General features: G+C 34.0%; 1 protein-coding gene across 1 annotated transcript in view; it reads right to left on the minus strand.

Annotated features, from left to right (window-relative positions):
• LOC115211128 (sodium-driven chloride bicarbonate exchanger) overlaps positions 1-19,604 on the minus strand; it is a 277,936-nt gene that overhangs the window by 65,909 nt on the left and 192,423 nt on the right. The window contains exon 5 of the mRNA XM_029780064.2: positions 5,632-5,670. Within this exon, the coding sequence (XP_029635924.1) occupies positions 5,632-5,670 (39 nt within the window). The remainder of the gene's footprint in view (positions 1-5,631; positions 5,671-19,604) is intronic.

Here is a 19,604-nt window from a genome sequence, read left to right on the forward strand (position 1 = left end):
GCAACTCTTGCGTCTTCTTTTGCTACCATGTCTGTTTCATTTGCCTTAATTGGAAATGGCATGTAATTCTGGCCTTTTTAAACTTGTTGGCCAAAGAGAAGTTGTTTCAGAATTCTGATAGCACTCATACGTAACCCTGTGATGGACTAGACTTTCAATTGAGGGAATGTTGGTCTGCTTGCCTATCCAGCAGGTTGGCATCATTTGAAAGATAAAATGATGAAAACCACATTGTGACTGGCAACATATAAAAACATCTGATACTCTGGTTGAACCAGTGGGAAACATAAGCAACTATACTATTGTTCATAAAATCTAGGATATGAAATTAAATAAGGTTAATTTCATAAGAGAATAGAATAGTCAATTGAATTTACCACAGTGTATTATTTGTACATGTCATTGATACCAGATGAAAGAAAAGAAAAGAAAAACCTGGATATAAACTCAAAATGTAGAAATAGAAACTAAATATTGTAGTGTAGTATTTAATCCTCCTACACTGTATTATGTCTGCCAAATTGCCATCAAATCACATCCAACAGTCTTATTTGAAGTAGAATACATTTGAAAAAGTAATGCTAAGTACACTATATGAAAAAGAAAATACAGGGATGGTCACAGCTAGAACGTCTTTGTTCAGAGGTCTCTTCAATGAAGGGAGGCCTAGGATTGAGTAACAATACATGGGCTAATGTTTGCAAAGCAGAGTATATATGAAGCCTGTGCAAAAAGAAAGAAGAGTGAAGAAGTGTACATACAAAATCTGTCCAAAAAACAAAGTGGACTGTAAGCGGGTTTTTAAACCCGACCATCAATCAGCCAGAATAACAGGTTTGTGACTGCAATGATGCGTATAGGTAAACATGACCTTCAGTTTGATAATAATCACATCATGCCACATCAGTTAGTCACTGATCTACATGTGCTAGAGTGAATGTATGTCTAGTGAACTTGAATGATTGTTGAAAGCTGAACAATGAATGAATTGCAAGAGCATAGCACTTGTGTGAAATTCTATTTCAAAGTGAGCAAAACTTTAACAGAGACATTTCTAATGCTACAACAGGATGATGGGAATGTTTGAGCTGCTTGCCTTGTCGCAAGTTGCATCCATGTTACAGACTGGAGAAGAATATCCACCAAAGAACATTCCGAATCCGGATGACCTTACAAAACAACAGACATTGATCACATTGCAAAGACAGATGTTGTGAACCATAAAAACTTTTGTCTGACTATCCATGAATCTATGAACTTTCTAAAGAAGGGGCATCTTTAAAAGATAATGCCACATGATTTTGAAAACAAAATTTAAGATGCATCCTGATGCCACATTTGTTAGCAAAAAAAAAAAAATAGAATCTAATCACTCAAATAATGATGAATTACAGGTGTACAGGCTATGATGTCCAAGCAAAAAGGTAGTCATTGCAGTGGGTTGGATGATCATCATTGCAACAACAGAAAATATGCGAGCAACAATAAAATGTGAAAGTGATGCTGATCATCTTTTTGGATTGATGGATGTCATCCACCATGTGTTTGTTCCAAGTAGTCATACAACCATTAAAGTATTTTTACTGGAAAGTCTTGAAGCATATCAGAGAAGCAAGGCAAAAGAAGAGGCTACAGGTATGAACAAACAAAACCAGGATGCTGCACTTGCATCTGCTCATGCATTACTGCTTATTAGAAGCTGTAAGCAAAAACACAAGAAAACTCAGCCTCCAGAGTTGACCCAGCATACTATTTTTCCATTCACAAAATCAATATCCACTCATCTGAAAGGTCACCAATTTAAAAAGAGAAAAAATTCAAGAAAATCTGCTATGAGAACTGTGCACAACACTTGAAAATGCTTTGAGAAGATATTTTATAATTGGAAAAAGAATCAGAAACAACACATCATAAATTAAAGGAATCATTTTGAAGGATTCAGTTTTTATTAAATTGTAAATTATAACTTAGTTTCTTAAAAGAGCAGTTTATTTTTGGACAGACTTTATAGTTAACTGAATCAATGTTCCTATGTTATTATTGCACAGGTTTATCAACTCCAGAATAATATAAAGGTTGAGTTGTCCTTGACAATATTTGAATTTAGTGTATAGAGGAAGAATGCTAAATATAATACTGTGCTTAGCTGGCCACTCTGCATTGCTGGCCCAAATATTGCAGTAATTTATTCAAGCAATAGTAATATACAATATATATATATATATATATATATAAACTCAATAGATATTATTGATTCAAATTAATAATAATTTTCATTTTATGTGAAACCAAATTCAAAATAAAGCAAACACCCCACATCACTAATAATGATGAAAGAGTTCCAATAACTTTGAGTCTAGAGAAAAAGAGAAGAGAAAAAAAACATCTCCAATGATAAAAATATTAAAATGGAAACCCACTGAAATATAACTATAAGAGACAATATATATATGTATATTAAAATTATATATATATCAATAAATAATAAATAACATATAGCATAGATATATTTATATATACATGCATATATGGGTACAGGATATATGTTATTTGCACCAATGGTGCAAATAACATGAAATACATTTTAAAAAATGAGAGAAAAATGTGTGAAATACATAAATGAGAAAAAAATGGAGGACAAGGTAACACAGAGAAAGGACCCTTCATTAGTCATCAGCTGTCTGGCTCATTTCAAGCATTCAACGACAATATGCTTATTTCGAGCATTCAATGACAATATGAGTCTTCAAAGACAGTTGCTCCCATAAATTCTAAAATAAAATTTAGGATTTATAGAGAACAAAAAAAATGACAATGGAGACATACATGGAAATCAAACATGGTGAGTCATTAGACTAGAACAAGAGGAAAATAGTGAATGCTGAGAGAAACTTTTTTTTTTGAAAAGAGAAAAGATAGAAGAAACAGAGAAAAACACGTCCGATCATTTGAATGTCCATGCAGGAAAAGAAAGATGGACGATGGTTACATGTGAGCAACGAGAGAGAGAGAGAAAGAGAAAGGGGAAAAGAGAACACACACAGATAGAAAACGGTGAAGGAGGGAGCAGGAGAAAAAGGAAATTAGAGGAGAATTGATGAAGAAAGTAGTAGAGTAGAGAGTAGCATCAAAAACTTACTTGGAAATAGATACATCGGTTTCCTTGTATGTCTGCACTGTCATTTTTCTGTTCCCAACTTTTTTGTTCCCAACCTTGAATGTCTGCACTATCATCTTTTTATTCCTAACTTTGACCCTCGATAAATCCTAAATTTTATTTTGGAATTTATGGGAGCAACTGTCTTTGAAGTCTCATCTTGTCATTCAATGCTCGAAAAAAGTAGTAGAGACAGCTGACAACTGATGTAGGGTCCTTTCTCTGTGTTAACTTGTCCTGTTTTCCATGTTTATCTCATTTACGCATTTCACTTGTTTTCCTCTCGTTTGTTTATGTATTTTAAGCTATTTGCACCATTGGTGACGTTCTGCACCCATATATGCATGTTTATATATATATATATATATATATATATATATATTCATATAAATTAAATTAGAGATAAAACCACTATTAGGCAAATCAAACAGTGAAAAACATAAACCAAAATATAAAAATAAAAATAATTAATATAATATACAAAATATATAAAATATAAAATTTTAAAATTTAAATTATTTAAAATTAAAATTATTAATTTATATTGATAAATTTTTATATTTTATATATATATATGTTTTTTTATAATTTTAATTTTAAATTTAAATAATTTAAATTTTATATATTTTGTATATTATATTAATTATTTTTATTTTTATGTTTTGGTATATGTTTTTTCACTGTTTGATTTGCCTAATAGTGGTTTTATCTCTAATTTAATTTATATTTATACTGTGAAATTAGATTTAAGCCTAAATCTAATTTTTCCCTGTAAGTTTGGATTTACTCCCTAAATTATTATTATGTATATTCATATATATATATATATATATATATATATACACACACATATATATATACATAAATATATATACATATATATATACACACACACACACACATATATATATGCACATGCACACACACATATATATGCACACACACACACACACACACACACACACATATATATATATATATATATAATCAAGTAAAGGTAATAAACCTCATTAAGGGATCATAAATCCAATGAAAATACTGGTTAGTTACCTATCTATTGAAAGTTCAACTATAAGGTGACCATACAAAAGGTTTATAGCCATTATCTCAACATGTATTTCTAATCGGTATGTCTTTACCACCTCTGAAGAGATTCATCTTATAATGATTTTAATTTTATAAATTAATTATCTAAAGATTTCTGAATCGAAACAGTTGTCAGAGATGTTGTCATATTTTATAATTAATAAATAATTTTATTAATTACCTCTCCATTTTCTCATTCTTTATATATATATATTGTATATTATTCATTATTTAATTGAACACAAGTCATCCATTCCCAAGTGCATATATATATATATATATATATATATATATATATGAGCAGTAAGAGGTGAGTATATGTCACAAGGTATGAAGTGTAAACATTTCAAATGATATTCCTGTTTCAGTAGGATATTTTCTTCTGTAACGGAGGAGGCACGCAAAAGCAGTGTTGTGAGTAAAAATAAAATTTAGATCAGCTCAAATGTGTATGAGATATAGTTGACCTGTACAAAGAGCGTATTCACTGCTGTTTGCTGTTGACAAGAATTCTCACTTTAGGTAACATGTATAAAAAAAAAAAACATCATCACCACCACCAACAACAAGACCTATTGCCTGAAGCAAGAGTTCTTCTCAATAGCAAACAGAAGTGAATAAGGCCTTTGCACTGGTGAAATATGTCCCAAACATATTTCAACTGATTCAAATGATCATTTCCTTTAATCATGATAATTAATTAGGGATTCCTTAATCAAAAATGCAATGGTATAATTCTTAGTATATTTGTTTCGTCAAGAATTGAATAACATTGAACATTTGTTTTGCTGGGAGATGACATGATAAAAACAAGTGTTTATTTATCTATTTTATTTATTTTTTTTTTTTGCTAGTTTAGATTTTAAAAATGCAGAATATAAATTAAATATATATTTTGATTTAGTGAAGAGATTAGCCAAGTGTTTTCTGGGAACATTTTTGACAGAATCCAATTTCATGTATTCTTTTATATGTTCTGTTATATATTTTCATCTTTTATTAATATTTTTGGCAGTGAAGAGTTTTAAAATTATAAGTGAAAGAAACTTCTCAATCAAGAAAAATGGTAAAAGAAAGAATAATAAAATAAGATATAATTCTCCATGCTATTTCAATGTTAAAAAAATTAAATATAACAATAATTAAAAGAATCATCTAAAGATGGAAGGCATCTAATGTCTCCCAACCGATATAGCTGCTACGTGAACACCACAGCATGCCAAAACATTGGATGAAAACAAAAACGCAAGGATAAAATAAGTACGTGACGTACGAAAATGAAAGGAAAAATTGCAATATGAAACAAAGAGCACGCACACACAAAAAGACTAGCACTGATAGCTACAGAAAACTATGTAAGAAGTATAATGAACAGGATGCAATTTTACCTGCCCGAGCCAATCCAGTATCGGAACCATCAGCATTGGCTTTAGAAAAGATACAATAGATGGTTACACAGCAGAAGGAGCAAAAGAGGCAAGTCAAAAGAAATCATTTCAAAGAATATTACAGGTAAGTTATACAAGAAGTTTTAGAAAAACAAAGGATTTGTAAAATCAAAAAAAGAAGAGAGGATTTGTTAAAATAAGATATTTTCTGATAAGCAATCAAACTACATGTTACCATTATTTTTTTAAGTCATAGTATTACATTATCTCATACTCATGACAGAAGAGGATATTACAAAATAAGAATCAATGATGTTATCCTTTTTAAATTAGGCCCCATAATAAAGTAGAGATCATATGTAATGTTATAACAGGTGAAGTGATATATATATATATATATATATGTATATATATATATATAGTGTCCATCACCCATTATGTTATAACATCACATATGATCACTACCTTTATATATTTTTTCAAGATTTTCTGAGTGGCCAAAAAATTGTGATACATCTTCTCTGAATCCCAAAACACTCCACTACAAGTTTCCCAATAACAAAAAGGAAAAAAACAAAAGAAAACAAAAAGGCTTTTAAATAAATAGCTGAAAAGTTATTTACATAACGCGTTTCAGTTTTTCTGAAAAAATATGATATCTCAGATAATATAAATGTACATATACATGAGTGTATATATAGGAATGTCTGTGCGTAAGAGTATGACAATATATACATCCATTTATTGATGATGATATATTTATATATGTATGTTCCAATGATGATTGATATATATATATATATATATATATTATATATATATATATATATATTTATATATATATATATTATGGGGATGATGATGTTGCGCACACAAGGTAGTTGCACCATTTTGATAGCAATTAGGTAAAAAGAATTTGCTCAGCAGAGTAATGTAGAGTGTCATAACATTTATTTAAAGTTGTTGTGTGACAGTTGCTTCTTTGAGTTTCATGTTCCTGTATCTTAACTAATTATAAAATATTTGATGCTTGTTTTTACACACACATACACACTTGTTGGGGCTATTCAATTTTGATAAAAGCCACCTATACATAAGCAATAGGTTCCACCTAGATATTTTATACATCATCTATCCATTTGTTTGTGCCATGCCAAGGGGGTTCCAACAGAAACTGAACTGCCCCAACTGGTGTATGAAACTCCGAGTAGCAACACAGATTTGAATCAAAACATATATATAGGAAGAGCAACTAGCCATAGAAACCAAAACAAAAATCAAATATACAAGTGGGACATGGTTATGCAATGCATCTAGTGACACTGAATAAGAGTTTAGTGACACTGAATAAGAACTAACTTGGATTATGACCTGCTCAATTCATGCAAGAATGGAAAGCACCTTTAAAATGATGATGATTGTGATATGTGTGTGTGTGAGTGTGTGTAGATAGATAGACATGTTGATAGGTAGGTAGGTAGGTAGGTATGTGGGCATGTAGGTAGGTATGTGGGCATGTAGGTAGGTAAGTAGGTAGGTAGGTAGGTTGTAGGCACATGTATAGTTATGAGGTTAAGAAGCTCGCTTTGCTATCATGTGGATTTAGGTTCAGTTCTACTGCAGAGCACCATGGGCAAGTCTCCTCTACTATAGCCCTAGGCTAACCAATGCATTGTGGGTGAATCTTGTAGACAGAAACCATGTGGAAAATTGTGTGTATGTGCATGCATGTGCATTTGTCCAGCCCCACCACACACACTGCTTGACAACAGGTGTTGCTTTATTTACAGCCCCATAACTTCATTGTTTACCACAAAAGACTATTAGAGTGAGTACCAGACAAAAAGAAAAATTAATATGGCAAACTTTTCAACTAAACTGTGCAATGTGGTGCCCCAGCATGACTGCGTGGCCACAGTCTTCTGTGTAAACAAGTAAAAATAAATATATATATATATATATATTACAAGTGTGATCATTGACAGAGCAGCTAACCGGCTTCCGTGCCAGTGACACTTAAAAGGCACCATTCAAGTGTGATCATTACCAGCGTCGCCTTAAAGAGCACCACCCGAGCGTGATCGTTGCCAGAACGGATATCTGACCTCCATGCCGGTGGCATGTAAAAGACACCATTCGAGCGTGATCATTATCAGCATCGCCTTATTGGCACCTGTGCCGGTGGCATGTGTAAAAGACTCGAGCGAGGTCAATGCCAGTACCGCCTGACTGGCCCCATAATGGTGGCATGTAAAAGCACTCACTACACTCTCAGAGTGGTTGGCGCCAGCCCTCAGTCATTTGTCCAACCCATGCTAGCATGGAAAGCGGACATTAAACGATGATGATGATATATATATATATATATATATATATATATATATATATATATATATATATATACATACAATGAGAGAGAGAAAGAAAGATTGAACCAATAGACTGTATGAATCAAGCATCAAAATCACATAGTTCTTTCAGTTCTATTAATGTACTCTCCAATAATATCTGGCTTGACATCTATCTATTAAAGTTTAATGTTTGTTGTTTTTAAGCCTTGTCATGTCTTTTCTTGCACACCTATAATTAAACACATTCCAGCAACAAACAACTTGTCCTTTTATGTTATCAGTTGTTTGTGTTCTTTTCTCAAGATGGTAGGATGAGATTTAAAAGAGAGAGAGAGAGGGGGGGATTTAGTTGATATTTCCAGCAGGCTGAGCAATAATTTTAATTATTATTAACAAAAAAAATTTCGTTTTAGTGACATAGGAATTTCTAGTTGTGTAGGTTAAAGGTATTAGTTGTCTCTGATGCCATATAGAAAATAGCATGAAACCTCTTTAATAATAGCTTACTGATTTGAAATCAATGATGTGAAAGTTTTATGCTCACAGCAGATTTATACTCTTCATTATGTCTATTAATAGCATCAGGAAACTATACAGACATCCATTTTAAGTTAGTTTTTCATAGATTCTAAAGAGAAGAATGTAAAGGAGAATAGTGTAATTCATCTGTTGAACAGCTTGTACAAGTATAAATAAATGTTTATCCTTTTACATTGCTGCTAGAAAGTTTAATTTCCAGCACTGTATGCTGTTGGTACAATCTGTTGTTTATTGGTTAACTGCTGGAAGCTCAGATAACAGATATAAATTGAATAAATGCAAACTTTACACTATAATAGTGTTTCCTTTTTCTTTCTATTTTTTCTTTTTTTATCAGGAAGGAAGAAACTAATGAAATGTCAACAGAGATTTTCTCCAAAGATAAGCTAAAGAATTTTAAGGTTTCATAAAGATTATATTTTTACTAACATGAGATATAGCAGAATTTCAGAATCTTTAGGCAACAGTTTCGTGATATAGTGAAATGTTTTTGACAAACTCAACTAAATTTGTCAGTTAATTATGGAAAAGTCTGCTTCAACATAATAATTTCATTATAGAAAATAATTGATTTTTCTTCTCAAGGAGGTGGAAGGAAGAAATGATGTTTCCAAAGCAGATTTATATTTTCTGCTAATTATTTAATTTTGTCTATGTGTATGACTTCTAATATAGTAGTATAGGTGTGTGATTAAGAATTTCACTTTACAACTATATGGCTCTGAGTTCAATTTCACAGCACATCATCTTGGGCAAATGATTTCAGTTGTGTGGCGGGAAATTGATGAGTAGAGACAGTACAGGAGCCACGTGTGCATGTGTGTATATGTGTGTGCGCGTGCATGCATGTGTCTTTCACCAATGTATCTTCATCCTTTTTTATCTTTTTCTCATTTCAGTCATTTGACTATGGCCATGTTGGGGCACCACCTTGAAGAGTTCAAACAAAGCCTAGTACAGGTTTCTAAGCCTGGTACTTATTCTATCATTTTCTTTTGTTGAACCATAGAGTTAAGGGGACTTAAACAAATCGATACCAGTTATCAAGCAGTGGTTAGGGACAAACACAATCTGGGAGATACATAGACATATATGACAGGCTTCTTTTAGTTTCCATCTACAAAATCCATTTCCAAGGCTTTGGGTACACTAGAGGCTATAGTAGAAAATGCTTGCCAAAGGTGCTATGGAGTGGGACTGAACCAGTAACCATGTAGTTAGGAAGCAAGCTGTGGTTTATTAAAGGATATATATTTTTTTGACAAACTAAGAGCTACAAAACAGAAAATAAAATGGTGATTTAAGAATGAAGTCCATTGAGATACTTGCTTTAAATCAAGTTACAGGCACTACATTGTCATTTTTACAAAGGAAATGCATTATAAAGCTGTAACCAACAACTGTTGTTTATAAACTCTGTTATAAAATGTAAAAATAAATACCTAGATTTCAAATAGCCTTATGTTATATTTGCACACCACAACCATCAGTTGTGGTGTGCAAGAGAGACGATTGCGCTGGTATGGTCATGTGGCGAGAATGCATGAGGATAGCTGTGTGAAAAAGTGCCACACCCTAGTGGTTGAGGGAACCTGTGGAAGAGGTAGACCCAGGAAAACCTGGGATGAGGTGGTGAAGCACAACCTTCATACATTAGACCTCACCAAGGCAATGACTAGTGACCGAGACCATTGGAAATATGCTGTGTGTGAGAAGACCTAGTAAGACAAGTGAGACCATAACTGGTGGCCTTTACCAGGGGTGTAGCCAGCCCACTTATGAGTACCTTTCCTTTGGACACAAACTCTGCTTGCGAAAACCTGTTGAGGCAAATGAAATCGAAATCAAAATCAAAATTGAATTCGAAATCGAACCAAATTCGACTGGCACCCATGCCAACCTTCCTTCATTGGACACTAAACTCTGCTTGCGAAGACCTGTTGGGGCAAGTGAAATCAAAATTGAACCAAATTCGATGACTGGCACCCTTGCCAGTGAGTGCTAACAGCTCCATCCAAGTGGGATCACTGCCAGAGCAGCTGTCTGGCTTCCGTGCCAGTGGCGCGTAAATAGTACCATTTGAGCATGATCATTACTTGCGTTGCCTTACTGGAACTTGTGCCGGTGGGACGTGAACAAAACATTCGAGCAAGGTCGTTGCCAGTGCCACTAGACTGACTCCTGTGCAGGTGGCACGTAAAAAACACCATTTGAGCGTGGCCGTTGCCAGTACTGCCAGACTGGCCCTTGTGCCGGTAGCACATAAAAGCACCCACTACACTCTCGGAGTGGTTGGCGTTAGGAAGGGCATCCAGCTGTAGAAACTCTGCCAGATCAGATTGGAGCCTGGTGCAGTCATCTGGTTCGCCAGTCCTTAGTCAAATTGTCCAACCCATGCTAGCATGGAAAGCGGACGTTAAATGATGATATACATACACACATATATATATATACATACACACACACACACACACACATATATATATATACATACATATGTACATATATATATTCACATATATATATATACATACACATATATATATTCACATATATATATATACATACACATATATATATATACATATATATATATACATACACATATATATATATACATATATATATATACATACACATATATATATATACATACACATATATATATATATATACACATATATATATACATATATATATATATATACATATATATATATATGCATGTGCATATGCACACACACATGCACAAACACATACAGAGGCTTTCATTAATCAACTAAATGGAAATTTAATGCCAGTTTTAAGTAATGTCAAAATGATCGATGTTTTTGTTTTTTTTAAATCTAATTATGCAAACACCTGTTCTCAGTGAAGAAGCTTCTCTGGAAACAATACATAAAGCTCACAGGAAACAAAATTCCTAGAGAAGTTGGAGAACCAACCATTTTCTAATTTCTAAGTGCTGAAGCACAACATTTTTATGACACACGCACTCTCTCTCTCTCTCTCTGCACATATATATATATACATTCTTCTTTGCTTTATCTTTTATCTTAACCCTTTTTCTGTCATGTACCCCACAACATAGACTAGTAATTAGCGACTTCGGGATCAGGGCTAGATGGATGCTCAGAAGATGACCAGCATGGAGGAGAAAGGTCTGGAAGCTTAAAGATCCTGCGAATAGACATAGATTTAGAGACATATTACTCGAAGCCTTTGATGAAATAGAGGGGGATATAGTATCACATGCTGTGGAAGACAACTGGAGGTTTGTATGGGACAACCTGCTGAGGACACTAACCAGATCTGTGGATGGTGCAAAGTCCCCTCTTAACACAAGGTAATATGGTGGGGGAACAATGTTATTGACAGGGCTATTAGGGAAAAGAAACAGGCTTGGAAGGACTGGAAGAACGATGGCAGCAGGGAATTGCATCAGACTGCCAGAAGGGAAGCAAGGAGACAGGTTTATTTAGCCAGAGGGGAAGCAAATAAGAAAAAATTTGCCAATGTTCTACGCTGTGAGAACCAAAGACTTGAGGTATTTCATGTTGCAAGACAGTGTGTGTGAGAGAGAATTTTGATGTCATAGGAGAGAAATGTGTCCACATGGATGATGATTTACTTGCATTAAATGAGGCTGCAAAGAGAGAGGTTTGGAGACGCCACTATCAAAAGTTCCTAAATAAAAAGAATGAATGGGAGAAAGAGAGTCTACCAAATGCCGACCCAACAGAGGAACCAGCTATCCGAATTGACAGTACCTTGGTAGATAAAGCAATTAAGGGTATCAAGACAGGGAAAGCCCCCGGCCCTTCAGGAATCACTGCAGAGATGCTCAATATATCTGGTGGTGTCGGCTATAGCCTAGTCACCCATATAGTTAACCAGGTGATACACGAAGGAGTCATCCCCGATGACTGGTGAAGCAGCACTATAGTCAACTGCTACAAAGGTAAAGGTGACACATTAGATACAAATAATTACAGAGGTATCAAGTTGCTGGATCAGGTAATGAAGGTCATGGAGAGGATCATAGCCCAACTAATTAGGGAGAAAGTCAGCCTAGATGAGATACAGTTTGGGTTTGTGCCAGGAAAAAGCACCACTATATTTCTGGTAAGACAGTTGGTATGGTCATGTGTTGCAAATGAATGAGGACAGCTGTGTGAAAAAGTGTCACACCCTAGCAGTTGAGGGAACCTGTGGAAGAGGTAGACTCAGGAAAACCAGGGATGAGGTGGTGAAGCACGACCTTCGAACATTGGGCCTTACCAAGGCAATGACTAGTGACTGAGACCTTTGGAGATATGCTGTGCTTGAGAAGACCCGACAAGCCAAGTGAGACCATAGCCCATGGCCTATGCCAGTGGGTGTAACCAGCCCACTTATGAATACTCCTCATTCATTGGACAATAAACTTTGCTTGCGAAGACCTATTGAGGCAAGTGAAATCAAAATCCCTGATGCAGCCAAAGACAGTACTGCCTGATTGGCACTTGTGCCAGTGGAATGTTAAAAGCACATCTGATCATTGCCAGGGCTACAGATCGGCTCCCATGCTGGTGGCACATAAAAAGCACCACTCAAGCATGATTGTTGCCAGCGTCTCCTTACCGGCACATATGCTGGTGGCATGTGAAAAACAACATTCGAGCATGGTCATTGCCAATGCCATCGGACTGGCTCCCATACAGGTAGCTTGTAAGAAACACCTTTTGAGCATGGTTGTTGCCAGAACCACCTCACTGGCCCTCATGCTGGTGGCATAAAAAGCATCCACTCCACTCTTGGAGTGGCTGGCATTAGGAAGGACATCCAGCTGTAGAAACTTTGCCAGATCAGAATGAGCCTGGTGCATCCATTGGCTCACCAGTCCTCAGTCAAACCTTCCAGCCCATGCCAGCATGGAAAGCGGACATTAAATGACGATGATGATGATGATATATATACATACGTATATATCCTGAGAGAGAAGAGACGCTAAAACTAATATAGAAGGCTTTAATATAGCAGATATTGAAAACATTGATTTAATAGCAACAAAAATGCTAAGTAAAATAGAAGTTATGAGCTTATAGTAAGCTCAATCATTTCCACAGTTAAACTAGCACATTATAATCAGATAAAGATGTTGATTTTGCAATTCAAATAAACATGTAGATAGGATTATATAGAGCTGAAATGTAAGTAAAATACTTGAAGCATACAGTCATAATAAATTTCAGTTTTATTTTGAATAAAAAGTCACCTCATTTATTTCATTTCTTTTCCTTTTCTTTATATGTCTGGTTTTAATCTTTAGGTTAATTGTTTTTCTTTCAAAAATCAATTTCTTTAACTGAATTTTTTCTATTTCCTTATTTATACAGTGTTATACTATTTGGTTTGCTTCTTGTGAAATAGCTAAAGTGGTTTATAAATTGTTATTCTCTATCATATAGTCAAATTGTCTGGAAGTTTGCTTCCCACCACAACATATTGAGTTTAATCTTACAATATGGTATCTTGGGCAAGTGTCTTTTACCACAGCTTCAGTTCAACCCAAATCTTGTGAAGGAAACTGTGTTGAAGCCTGATTTTGATTGAAGATTATGTTAAGGGTACACATGGGTGCATGAAGGCATGTGGCTTAGTGCTAGAGTATTTGGCTCACAATCATAAGGTTGTGAGTTCAATTCTCAGCGACGCGTTGTGTTCTTGAGCAAGACACTTTATTTCACATTGCTCCAGTCCACTCAGCTGGCAAAAATGAATAGTACCTGTATTTCGAAGGGCCAGCCTTATCACACTCTGTGCCATGCTGAATCTCCCTGACAACTATGTTAAGAGTATATATGTCTGTGGAGTGCACAGCTACATGCATGTTAATTTCATGAGCAGCCTATTCCATTGATTGGATCAACTGGAAACTTCATCATAATCAAGTGAGTGCCAGTTTATACATGGGTGTATGGAATACTCAACTATTCAAATGATGATTTAATAAGTAGGTAGATCAGTAGACTGAACCACTATACATTCATTGTTGAAACTGATACAGATCCATATTCTTTTTAAAAAAAACATTAATGTTTCAAACATTGAAACTTAACTTCCATTTCCCTCCCTGTTACATTTTACAATTCCTATACATCAAACATGAGCAACTTATTTCATAAAGCAGGCCTCATGAGACATAGTTTATCATCAGGCAGACCACACTACTAAAAAAATTGAAGGCAATTTTACATTAGGAATACCATTTAGAAAGTTCCATGAGCCACAGTTTGCCCATGACTGCTGTAGACTTTCAGGAATGATTACTTAAATCTCACTAAGCTGGGAGGACCTGAAAAAGTCATCAATATTTCCCCTCCTCTCCTAACTTCAGAATTTATTTTTTTACACATTTAATTAGAGAACTTTTATCTACAAAATGTTATCTCTTAATATAAAATATATCCATGCATAAATAATAAAATTAATGATTTTCTTTGAAGTAATATAATGCCAAAACTGCAACATTCACATTTATAAATATGATGGATAATGCCTAAATGTTTTGAAAGCATTACTGTTAAGTTTAAATTTATTTCTAATTCTTATGAAATATAAAATCGTTATTAAAAATAATGAAAAAAAAAAATGGGTGGAGGAATGGCTGAGCAGTAATAAGTTTGCTTCCTAAACACAGTTTTGGATTCAGTTCCATTGTGTCACCTTGGGAAAGTATTTTCTTCTATATCCCTAGGCCAACCAAAGCTTTGTGAGTGGATTTAGTAGAAAGAAATTGAAAGAAGCTCTGTGTGTGTGTGAGAGAGAGTGAGTGCATGCCCCCCCACAATTGACTGTCTCCTTGCCTTGACATCACACAAAAGTTGTGAACGTCATGATCATGCAGGTAATGTCCTTCGTTTTTCAGTCTTCCATGAAAACATATCTAGTCATGGTGAAATATTACCTAACTAGGAAATAAGTGAAGGTTGGTGACAGAAAGAGTGTTCAACCAAAGAGAATCCACCATAACAAATTCCATGCAATGCATGCAAGCATGGAAATGTGAATGTTACAACAACGATGACTTAAACTTGGTATTTATTGATATGTATTTATATATTGCCACAAATTATAAGAGTGCTGTATAAACACACACACAGTAAATAGTTGTTGGAAGTATGGATGGATTTCTATAATATAACTGACTCAATTGTAAAAGAATATTTTTTAAAATTTAAACAGAAATTTATTTCAGTGTTATATCATACAAACAAGCTCATTCTTTCCTGAGTTAAAAATTCTCCATTCATATCTTTAGCATGTTCTGTTTTCTGATTTATATCTATAGTATGTTCTAGACAGAACATTCAGTGGCCTGGATAAAGTTAATGTAATATTTTGTCACATACTGTGAAAAAAATAATACTTATTACAAAAAGAGGTAGCAGTGTCATATGCAACATAAGTACAACAGACATCTACTACTTTTACATATGAAATAAGTAAAAATCTAGAACTTCAATCACAACAGGTACACAAATTATAATAGATATGATTTCTCAGACCAATATTTTGTATGATATTCTTTCAGAACCTGAAGTGAAAAATTTATACAAGTAAAATCTAAATAGCAAAACAGTAATTTTATTTAAAGCAAAAATCTATTAAAATGTAATTCCAATTTAATCAATATTGTACTTGAATGTAAGAGCAAAGAAAGCCGTTTCAAGTTTGTGGGAAGGCTTAATTCATTCAGCATATTTATCAACATTTGATGTTAAGCCAATAAGATCTGATTTTATATTAACAGCAATAGCAATGATAATTAGTCTCTCCCAAAGATTAAATTTATCAAACATTTTGATCTAAAATTCATTCCTGTATATGAGTGAACAAAATTACAAAATCACAAACAGAAATCAATGATGTAAAACATAGTTTTACGTCAACATAAAGTTGCTAATATGTAACCATAGTAAAGGCTTTTTAAAATAATATACATATTCATTGATAAATACGAACATAGTTAAATGAACAAATGACAGGCTCCCTGAAAATTTAATGTCAGTTTCAAAGGCAAAATGATTTATGACAGACAAATTTAAAGCTTGAAAGCAGCTAAGCTAATTATTTAATCACAAAAACAGAAAGGCAAAGAAAATTGCTGAGAGAAAAATAAGTTGTTTTAAAATGTCCTTCACTATGAGAGACAGATATAGTAAATCTTCATCATTAGTGCTAATACAATAATTGTTATACTTATTGATTAATGAAACATAGCAATGAATTCAAAAGAAATGATGAACAAGCATATCAAGGAAAAGAAAGAATCACAATAGATAATCATCATCATAACATATTATATGTGTATGTGTGTGTATATATATATATATATATATATATATATATATATCAGTGAATAAGAAACTTCTCTAATTCCAAATGTATTTCTGAGAAGAAATAAAGCAAAAGAAATAAATACCTTTTCACTAAATAAGTTTTCTCTTTCAAAGAGAGATTAGTTTCCCTTAAATATGGACATTAGACAGCTAAAAATAAATAACTGCTAAAAAATCTGAGACCAGAAAGGCATAGAGTGTTTTCATTATGGAAATGTATAGAGAACAACTGTCAAATATATAATGAACATGAATAAAACTGATTACAAGAAAGGGAAACCATATGTGTTATATACTGTCAAATGTCAGTAAGTTTTACTAATGCTCAGCAGTCAAGGTATTTGATAGAAGCCAATAAAGGGAGTCTCTATGTCACAAGGGCTACAACAAAATAGTAAGCAAATTTTTCTCAAGCTATATCTGTTTGAAATGAATGAAGAACGCCTTTAAAATGGACTTCAAGATAAACTTTGCCCATCCCAAAGAACAGGGTAATCATGGTTGGAATACCTTTGATTGCAGGTTTGCTCAACCAGTATTGCTCTAGGACTAAACAACAAGAGATTTTATATATAATTAGAAACTCAGAAATTCTTTAGAAATAGGAATTTCATCGCAGTAAAAGAACTTTTCTACAGAAGTTTTACAATCCATGAAGTTATATTATGTGGTTTATAATGCCACTAAGATAGCCCTGGCCACAGTTGCTTCACCTGCTAGAATTAGTAGCAGAATTTCTTTAGTATTAGACCTGCATGTTATATATAAATGGGGCAAGTTGGGCTCATACTAATTCTGATCCTATCTTAAATGCTTCTTTCTTCTTCTATCACCTTTGTTGTGTCCAATTCTCTAGGTCTTTGCACTAACCATTATGCTAAGTCCTTCCTTCCTTCCTTGAACATTGACCTTCTGGAGTTCTCTCCAGGTTTATATGTTTACCACACTTGTTGACCAACAGGTTCAAGATGAACATTATAACACCAATCTCACCAATTTAGGAGAACTTCCAGAAGCTCTGGGCACTGCCTTTTCCTTGAGACCCAGCATTTAAAATAAAAAAAAAAAAAAAAACAACAGTACATGTATCCCACACATGCACATACATAAGCCATTGACACAGAAGCATCAATGTGATTGCTCAACTTGCTAGAAACAGAAGGCAAATCTTCTTCAAATCACATCATACTATCTCCAAAAAGGACACAATTAGACATCATGGTCAAATATAGCATGGTCATAGCTTGAATGTTTTTAATCATAGGTCTTTTCAGTCAAGGTTGACCTGTTAAACACAAACAGCAACACACAGATGTGTGCATGCACGCGCACACACACACACACACACAACACACACACACAACAGTCAGCATAAACAAACAAAATATATCTTTGTTTTAAACAGACAAAAAAAAATTAAGGTTTAACAAGCTTTTTTTGTATTGAAATAAGCATCATCAAAGTTCTTTGGACAAACACAATAATTATCGATGCACATTGCAAAAAACAGAATAGCCAATAGTAACAACAACAATAAATGCAATCTAATGAAAGCATTTATACAATTCCTCCAATGGCTAGAAATAGCAGCCAAATATCTCACAAACTACACTCCACTATTTTAAATAAAGAAAGCACATCAAATAATGTAGCCCTTTCTCCCCTCTCGCTCTTTCCCTCTCTCTCTCTCTCTCTCTTTGGTTTCATGTGCCATGGTTACAAGCATCAGCAATCATGATTCTCCATGCCAAAGAGTGAAAATTTATGAATTCTCTTGAGAAAGCTACAGCAGTGATTTCCTTGTGCCTTCTGCTGGTTTATTAACAATATATTCAACTAGTCTCTTTCTACCCTGAGCTTATCCTTGAAGCACAGCATCTATTTAACCCTAGGCAGGAGAATGGTTCATGTGACATCTGGCCATGTTCGCACACCATTGAGCCTGTGTGATACATGACTTAAGGCCAGCTCTGGATTTAAGTCCTGCATAAACAAGACAGGATGGTTGGTTATTTAAGGAAAGCCTGTGATCACAGCTCTGCTTGATTAGAGTCAACCTAGGGAAAAACAGCAAAAACAATGACAAATTATAGATGTAACCTTTCTTTAAAAGTTAAAATAACTTTGTTGTTAAGAAACTTGCTTTGCAATCACATGGGTTTTGGTTCAGTCCCACAACACAGCACTTTGGGCAAATGTCTTCTACAATAGATGCAGGCCATCCAATACCTTGTTGAGTGAATTTAATAGATGGAGACTGTGTGGAAGCCCATTGTGTCTGTCTGTCTGTCCATCTGTCCCCACCACCAGCACCTGACAACTGGTATTGGTTTGTTTACATCCCCTGTAACTTAGTGATTTGGCAAAGAGAACAACAGAACAAGTGCCAGACTTAAAAAGTAAGTAACTGAGGCTGATTTATTTGATTAAAATGCTTCAAGGCAGTGACCCAGCATGGCTGCAGTCTAATGAGTGAAACAAATAAAAGATAAAACAAATCTTACAACAGCAGAATTATCAACCTTACATTGCAATGAGGAACATTAAATGTTTATTTCAAAACAATCATTAGAATAGCCTTTCTGCAATTAGTGTGTGTATGTGGTTAAACAAAAAGGAAAATGTGCAATATCAGTACTTTCAGGTAGATACTATGATGATAATACTAACTTTAAAGAAAGCACATTGAGAAAACTGC

This window comes from Octopus sinensis, linkage group LG4, assembly GCF_006345805.1.
Source record: "Octopus sinensis linkage group LG4, ASM634580v1, whole genome shotgun sequence".
NCBI classification, from domain to species: domain Eukaryota; kingdom Metazoa; phylum Mollusca; class Cephalopoda; order Octopoda; family Octopodidae; genus Octopus; species Octopus sinensis.